The sequence below is a fragment of the Microtus oregoni genome, unplaced genomic scaffold (assembly GCF_018167655.1).
Source record: "Microtus oregoni isolate MIOR12 unplaced genomic scaffold, Mior012 000019F_ref0000042, whole genome shotgun sequence".
Classification (NCBI taxonomy): domain Eukaryota; kingdom Metazoa; phylum Chordata; class Mammalia; order Rodentia; family Cricetidae; genus Microtus; species Microtus oregoni.
In genome coordinates, this window is record NW_024543078.1 from 10,702,926 (window position 1) to 10,711,556 (window position 8,631).

Sequence of the window (8,631 nt, forward strand, 5' to 3'; positions counted from 1 at the left end):
ATTGGAGTATCAAGAATGGCTATGTAAAAATGGGACACCGAAAGTAGGCCTTTGTAGGATATATAGGAGTTTGTACATTTAAAAAAAAAAAAAAAAAGCAGAGGGACCTATGGCCAGAAATCACGGGGACCTCAGGAGGCAAGGAGCAAGCTGAGCTTGTGGGCCAAGCATGCTTAGCAGCCTGACTCACACCACACCTCTCAGGGCCTGGAGCCTCCTGGGTGGGTCACATGGCTTCTGATGACTGTTGGAAAAAGGGCACAGGAAGTCAGGAATTCGTGGCTTTGGGGCCTCAGGGCAGACCCAGAGCCTCTGTGGGCCTTGGTTCTACAAAAACAGGATGCAGGGAACCCATCTTGCTGTGTGCATCCACCTCAGGCTGGGAGGCCTTGTATCAAAGCCGGGAAGGGGAGGAGGAAGGGAGAGAGGGAGGGAGGCTGGAGGGAGGGAAGGCCGCTGGATAGGCACCAAGGGACAGGCCCTACATTATTATTTCTGAACACACCAGGGCTGTAGGGCTTAAGGAATGAGTGGTGATTTGCATGTGATTTGCATTCAATTTACATAGTGTTTGTTAAATGTCAAAATGCTTTCTCTCGCCCCCCCCATACCAGCCCTTCCCCCCACCAGTTATCCCCCATGGCTGAGGCCACAGAACCCCCCCCCCCCCCCCCCCGCAGGGACTGCGGCTACCCCTACAGCCGAGCAAAGGAGACTGGGGGGAGGAAGAGACCCCGGCACACTTGTGCATGCCCAGTAGCCCAGCTCCCCAAGGCCAAGACTCAGTCCCCACCTCCGCACCCTGAGGCCTGTACAACTCTTAATTAGGGCGTATTGCCTTCTGGGCCCACCATGTAGCCCACAGCATGGGGGGGGGCTCCTGAAGTCTCAGCACAGCACCCCAACCCTGGGCTGTGGAGGAGAGCATCCACAGTCCGTGGCAGATCACTTTGCACATGCGTAGGCTCATCGAGTCCCCTCAGATCAGAGTCTTCTTGGTCATGACCCCAGCAGATCCTCCTGTAGCCAGAACCGTTCTGAGCAGGAGCCCTGTGGGTCACCAAAGAAGGAACTGTGCCTGTTGATGGAGGGCTTCCTGGATGAGGGCACAGCCGAAGATTCAGGTGGTGGAGGAGGCTCCCAGGGGAGGGAGTGGTCCCAAGGCCATGGAGAAACCGTAAGACTCCTTGCTGGTGGACTGGACAGCATCTGGGAGGCAGTGGGCATCAGTTGGGCCCAGGTGTCACATCTACCTGGGAGCCCAGCACCTGGATCTGCAAGGAACATGTGGTCCCAGTGATGTGAACCAGCAACTTTCAGCCAATGACTCTTCTAACCCTTTCCCAATGGCCTGGATCTGGGTGTGGATGGGGAGTGCAGTGGTCACCCAGGACTTTTGGAGACCTTCTCCTATAGACAGCCATAGTGCTTGAAGCCCCCTGGTGGACGCCACAGGAATTGCAGGCAAAGCTGCCTTAGTGCACCCTGGTGGTTGTTACAGGAATTGCAGGCAGAGCACAAGCAAACATCCTGCCACCCAAGTGTGGTCAGTCTGGGCCTGCATCACAGTGAGGCCAGAGGGGAGCAGGGAATTTCGCAAGGTCACACAGCAAGTTGGCAGCAATAGTGCCAAGCCAGCATTAGGAGGTGGGAAAGTAAGGTCAGTGTCTCATAGGCCCTCAGTTTTCCCATCTGTGGATTTTACCATGTCTAAGGTGCCCATTTGAATGGTTTACCTGGAATAAGGCTGGGCTCCCAGGAAGACAGAAGTGTGCCGCCCCCGGCCCAGTTTGCTCCTTCAGCCAGCTTGCGTCCCAAAAATCATGGCTCAAACTCGGACCCAGTTACCTGAGGGGTCACAAAGAAAGATACAGGTTAAGACAAAAGCAGTCACCGCTGGGTTTCCTTTCCAGGTAGCCCGGGGTTCAGCTAAAGTGTTTGTACTCATGAAGACACCACCTGGTCTCACTAGAGACACTCTGACCAGTGTCGTGGTGTCGTGCCCCCCCCCCTCCGCTTGTGACGGGGTCGGGGCTGGGAGCTGCTTGTTCTGTGTGCTTCCAACAGGAATGGACAGACACTGAAGGAGGGATGGAGACAGACAGACAGAGGTCTGAGGAAACGCAGGGAGGGAGGCGCAGAGAGAGACAGGAAGGGAAGGGAGGCGCAGAGATCTGCAGAGATAGAGACAAGGACCCAGAGAGGAGGGCAGGAAAGGGAGTACCAAGAGCCGCTGTTGGAGCCAACACCACAGACCGACGGAGCCAATGGGGCAGAGAACAGGACCCAGCACAGCGGTCTCTCTCACCCCATCCCTGAGCCACCACCAACCCACCAGGCCATCCTCCATAAGCCAGAGCCCATGATCCTACCAGGTCCTTGCCCAGGACCCCAGCTCAGACCCCCCAGCCCAGGTCCCCAGCTCAAAACCCCCCCCCCCCCCCCCCCCCCCCCCGCTCAGGTCCCCAGTTCAGGTTCTCTCCCTAATCACCTGGGGTCGCTGAGCAGCAGCAGGACCGAGCCGTCCTGTAGGCGCGCCTCGCGCACCGTCTGGTGGTCTGGCAAAGGCCTAGCGTTGTAGTAGAAGGTTCTGCGCCACGAGCTCACACCCTGGCCCACCAGCTGCGCGCGCAGGTCGCTCAGCGTGTCGCGGGGCCGCACGGTCAATGGCAACAGCAACGCCTCGTCGGCCAAGTGCACCTTGATGTGGTAGCGCTTCCAGCGCGACAGCCCGCGACGCAGCCCCTCCATGGCCGCCGCCAGCCTGAGACTCCCCAGGCTAGCTCCTGCCAGACCGGCTAGGCCACCCGCCCCCGCCCCTCCACCCCTTCCCAGGCACGCCCTGCTGCAGGAGCAGCCCACGCGGGCGAGGAGGGGAGGGAGGAGGGCTGGTGACGTTTGTTGGCTCTGCCCCGGCCTCCACTGCAACCTTTCCGGTCTTTGCACAGGTGCTAAGGCCCTGGGGCAGAAACCACAGAGCAGGAGAGACCCTGGTGTATTGGAGAAGCTGGGAGTTGGCCCTGTTGCTGGAGTAGAGGGAGCGAGGCTAGAGAGAGAAGAGGAACGAAAGGAGAGCAGTGTAACCTGCACACCCATTACCAGAACTTTCTCCCTAATCTACACTGCACTGCCTATGGGTTGGTGGAACCCAGAGAAACTTCAGTCTTGGGCCTTCGCCATCCCTGGTCCTCTAGTTGGGGACAGGGGACAGATTCTCCAGCCTATGTGGTCACGGCCTGAGTAAGGGGGACAGATCCCATCTGGGTTGGGCTGGGAGAATATCATTCATGAGGCCATTGGAGCTAGGGCTTCAGGGGATGACTAAGAGTTCACCATTCCCAACTGCCCACAGTTACCACCTAATCACAGTTTAGTAAGGGCCCAGTGGGAAAAGGGGTAGCCCCAGCCTCCTGATCCTTGCAGCCCTTTTTGGGGGTGCCAGAAGCATCTCAACTCAGGGCGCTTACCCAGCATGCAGCATGCATCTTCCTTGCCTGCCCCACAGGATGGAGCAGTTTTCCCTCTGACACAGACTCGGCGTTGTCATGGGCAACTTTGTCTCTCCCTGAGCCTCTCAGTGTCTCTGTCCACTGGCGCCTTGTAAGATGATGTTGTCACAAGTCTCCTGATGCACACTCACCCAGGAATGGCTCTGCCGAGAGAACACTCTAGAAGGTGTTAAATTTGATTCCACGGAGAAAAACAAATAAAACATTCTAAAAATTCAGCACCAGTGACATTTTTGTGTACTTCAGAGGTAGGGGGAGTCCTTGAGAGAACAGAGCTAGCCTGGTCTATAGAGTGGGATCTTGACACCCCCCCCACAAGGAAAATACACAGGAAAATCATACATCTCAGTGTGCTGTGTTGGGTGACATTAAATCCAAGAGGCTCTAATTACGAGATTAATAGCTGACAACACCTACACCCAAACACTTCACACAAGGGAACGGGGACAAAGCTGACGAAAACCCATGACAGTCGACACCTAAAGCCTGACTTCACAGTATATAAAGTTTCTGGAAATCAACAAGAACCAATAGTAGATTAAAGAAATGAACAGAAGCCGGGCGGTAGTGGCGCACGCCTTTAATCCCAGCACTCGGGAGGCAGAGGCAGGCGGATCTCTGTGAGTTCGAGCCTGGTTGACAGAGCAAGTTCCAGGATAGTGAAGGCTACACGGAAGTACCTGTGAATCAAGAACCAACACCACACTGTACAGTAGGAAAAGGGGAACTGTTAAAGTGACTTCTTGAAAAGCAAATTCAAATGTCCGCCAAGATGAGAGCTGACTGGTTCCGCGCTGTGGCCTGAGCCTCCAGCTCTTCAGGTATTATCCGAGTTTGCTGCCGCCGCCTGGGCCACAACACAAAGCCAAGATCCCTCCAAAGAGTCAAAGCACAGACAACCGTCTCAGCTCAGGTGGCCTCCACCTGCTGCAGCCCCCATGGCTCTGGCCCTCACTGTAATCAATGGGTCCCAGTGGGTTTGATGGAGCACATGTGTGATGGAAACCGGGCAAAACCCTGTCTTGAAACCAAACAAACAACGAAAACCCAAACCACAAAAAGCTTGTAAGGGGCCTTAAATTCCAACACTGGAGGGGGGGGCGGGGAGCAGAGACAAGAGGATCTCTGTGAGTTCAAGGCCAGCCTGATCTAAGGGAGCTAGTTCCAGGACAGGCTCCAAAGCTACAGAGAAACCCCGTCTCAAAAAAAAAAAAATCAAAAAACAAGGGCTGGAGAGATGGCTCAGAGGTTAAGAGCACTGGCCACTCTTCCAGAAGTCCTGAGTTCAATTCCCAGCAACCACATGGTGGCTCACAACCATTTGTACTGAGATCTGGCGCCCTCCTCTGACGTGCGGGCATACATTGAGGCAGAATGCTGTATACATAATAAATAAATAAATCTAAAAAAAAATCAAAAAACAAAAACAACTTGGAATGGAATCCAAGGCTGGAATGGAATCCAAGGCTGGGCATACAGTAGGGAAATGACAACCTCAACTGGAGGATTCTAGGCGGGGCTCCACCATGACCACGCCCTCAGCCCCTCACTGGAGGATTCTAGGCGGGGCTCCACCATGACCACGCCCTCAGCCCCTCACTGGGGGATTCTAGGCGGGGCTCCACCATGACCACGCCCTCAGCCCTCACTGGGGGATTCTAGGCGGGGCTCCACCATGACCACGCCCTCAGCCCCTCACTGGAGGATTCTAGGCAGTGGAGGTTGGGGGCTCTTTCAATACAAACCACAGATCCCACCCACACTCGTCTACTTTGCTGTGTGACTGCAGGAAGCAGACACAGTCACTGGGCTGAGGATCCTGGCTCAAACAGCTGTGTGGTCCCTGTGTGGACAGTCAGACCAGGGCACAGTGCACCTACTGAGTCATTCACATTCAACCTACAGCACACGGGAAAACTGAGCTCTAGCAGGGGTAGTCTGTGAGTGGGTGACCAGGTCCCCACATCCCCACCCATCATCCATATGCCGAGCTCTTGAGTGTCACTCATGGGGACCCACTGATAGGGACCCACTGGTTACAGCGAGGGCCAGGGCCATGGGGAAGGGGGTCTGCAGCTTTTTCCTAATTAAAAAAAAATACGTTTACTTGCGTGTGTGTGTGCACTGGAGGATTCTAGGCGGGGCTCCACCATGACCACGCCCTCAGCCCCTCACTGGGGGATTCTAGGCGGGGCTCCACCATGACCACGCCCTCAGCCCTCACTGGGGGATTCTAGGCGGGGCTCCACCATGACCACGCCCTCAGCCCCTCACTGGAGGATTCTAGGCAGTGGAGGTTGGGGGCTCTTTCAATACAAACCACAGATCCCACCCACACTCGTCTACTTTGCTGTGTGACTGCAGGAAGCAGACACAGTCACTGGGCTGAGGATCCTGGCTCAAACAGCTGTGTGGTCCCTGTGTGGACAGTCAGACCAGGGCACAGTGCACCTACTGAGTCATTCACATTCAACCTACAGCACACGGGAAAACTGAGCTCTAGCAGGGGTAGTCTGTGAGTGGGTGACCAGGTCCCCACATCCCCACCCATCATCCATATGCCGAGCTCTTGAGTGTCACTCATGGGGACCCACTGATAGGGACCCACTGGTTACAGCGAGGGCCAGGGCCATGGGGAAGGGGGTCTGCAGCTTTTTCCTAATTAAAAAAAAATACGTTTACTTGCGTGTGTGTGTGTCTGTGTGTGTGCTTGCACACGAAAGGCAGAGGACACCTTGTGGGATGGAATTCCCGTTGTCAGGCTTGGTTGTTAAGTACTTTTCCTCACTGAGCCCGCCCAATGCCTCCCCTCATTTGTTATTGTAGTTATTTGGGGGGGGCTTCATGTAGCCCAGACTTGTGATGTAGCCAAGGATGGAGAGCAACTCTGGATTCTGAGTCTAGCTCAGGCCAAATCTCGCTGGATTTCGGGGCCTCCACAGACTTTGGGTACAGAGGAGGATCCACACCACCAAGGTCCCAGGGTCTCAGGCAGTGGGGACTCCTTGGCACAGTGTGGCTCTTGGGCGCCACCTTGTGGCCACGCGGGGAAGAAGCGGTAGGTCTGAAAACGAACCCCGCCCCCTCAACAAGCCTGTGCCTGTCTTTCCCTTCTACCTTTTTTGTTTCTTTTCTTTTTTCTGACCTCGAACTCTCAGAGATCTGCCTGCCTCTACCTCCAGAGCGCTGGGATTAAAGGCATGCGCCATGCGTTACCACTGCCCGGCTTTTTAAATTTTATTTTATTATTTTTATTTTTCCGAGACAGCGTTTCTCTTTGGAGCCTGTCCTGGAACTCACTCTGTAGACTAGGCTGGCCTCAAGATCTGCTTGCTTCTGCCTCTGGAGTGCTGGGATTAAAGACATGCAAGGTACCATCACAGAGAAAACATCCTTCAGTCTCTCGCCTCCAGGGCTGAATGAAGCCTGTTGTGGGTACTGCCTAGGGCGCCTGCATACGCAGTTCCCTCTCTGGGAAGACACTTCCGGCTGGTCACCTCTAGGAAGCCAAGTGGCAGATGTGTCACAAGAAGCATTTGGAAGTGAATGACAGACTGAACAGCGAGGAACATGTGGGAACCCCAGCTCATGGTCACTCTGGTGACCCCAGGAACAGGAAGTGGAGACATTGAAAGCCACTCTCAATACTTGGTCACGCCTGCAGAAAGACCAGTGCCTTGGGAGAGCTATTCCATTGGCTCCTGCTGGCTTCTCAGTCCCCATGGGGAGGGTGGGACGGGTCTAGAAGGCATGAGACACCTTTGGTGGCTTTGGCATGCTGGGGGCTGGAGACAAGGGCCTTGCTAACACGACATTATAGATGACAGCTGGAACTCACAGCCCGACAACACCTGCATGAGCAAGGAGCTAGGAGCCAGTTTGTTGGATAGGGTGTTCTGGAATCCATGGACCTACACTGCCTTTGCTGCCTGGATGATGGTGTCACGGACCGGACCATCAGGGAAGCTCCCTCCCACAGCGGATAGGAATGAACAGAGACCCACAGCTGGACAACGTGCAGAAAGTGAGGTCGGGAGTGCAGCATAAATGGGAGGTCTCCACCACACCTCAGAAAGTCTACCTGAAAACTGTCTTCCAGACACAACAGGACTGACACACAGGGGAAAGACTGGAGCTCCCACCCTACGGAAGAAGCTGTCTCCAACTGATACAGTGGGAGAAGGAAAAGCAGCTTTCTTAAATGAATGTGCTGATTTATTAACCACACACCAGGGCAGGCCCCATGCCCAGTAGCTGGCCAACATAAAACGAACCCAACAGTCTATTTTGCTTTCCTCGAGAATTGTTTTTGGGCTTACTGTTTACTTGCATGTTCTGTTTTTTGACTTTGTGGTTTTTCTCTGTGCCTGTGTTACTGAAGAACAAAAAAGAACAAAGTTCAACAGGTGGCAGGGAAAGACATGATCAAAATATATTGGATGAAAAACATTTCAGCCAGGCGGTGGTGGCGCGCACCTTTAATTCCAGCACTCAGGAGGCAGAGGCAGGTGTATCTTTTGAGTTTGAGACCAGCCTGGTCTACAGAGTGAGTTCTAGGAGTCAGGACTACACAGAGAAACCTTGTGTTGAGCCCCCTCCAACTCTCCAAAAATAACCCGAGGCAGGAGCCATGATAAGGTGTGGAGCCGTGCCTAGAATCCCCCAGTGAAGGGGCTGGGAGCGTGGTCAGGGGTAGAGTAACAGATGCCTGGAAAGGTGTAGGCAAGAAGCTGAGACCAGGATCAAGGGACGCAGGTCAATTCCATAAGGAACTGTGGATATTGTGTGCAGCAAGCTCAAGAGGGCAAGTCCCCGAATACTTGTTCCGAACCAAGTGACATTAGTATGCGGCCAGGGCACGCGGTCAGTCTGAAGGGACAGGGACTGGATTATGTGACTTGCTGCCTGCGGGGCAACCAGCCTGAGTGACTTCAGTGTTAACTAATTCTGGTGTCCCCAAGGACTGTGACACACCTGTCACTAGCCACAGTGAGGTGTTTCTTTTGTCCTAGAACTTGGTAATGTAATCCAGGCTGGCCTTGAACTCGCATGTATGCCATGACACCCAGTGACCAGATGTCTTAAAAGTAGACTGTACAAGGTACACTGACAAAATATCCCC

General features: G+C 54.4%; 1 protein-coding gene across 1 annotated transcript; it reads right to left on the minus strand.

Moving 5' to 3' along the window:
- Window positions 1-690: 690 nt before the first annotated feature.
- On the minus strand, window positions 691-3,006 carry LOC121459913 (putative ubiquitin domain-containing protein TINCR). Its single transcript, XM_041670006.1, has 3 exons — window positions 2,492-3,006; window positions 1,737-1,848; window positions 691-1,274 (listed from the first exon to the last, which is right to left on the minus strand). The coding sequence occupies exons 1-2, from the start codon at window positions 2,749-2,751 to the stop codon at window positions 1,845-1,847; spliced, it is 264 nt and encodes an 87-aa protein (XP_041525940.1). The 5' UTR covers window positions 2,752-3,006; the 3' UTR covers window positions 691-1,274; window positions 1,737-1,844.
- Between the last annotated feature and the right edge of the window lie 5,625 nt (window positions 3,007-8,631).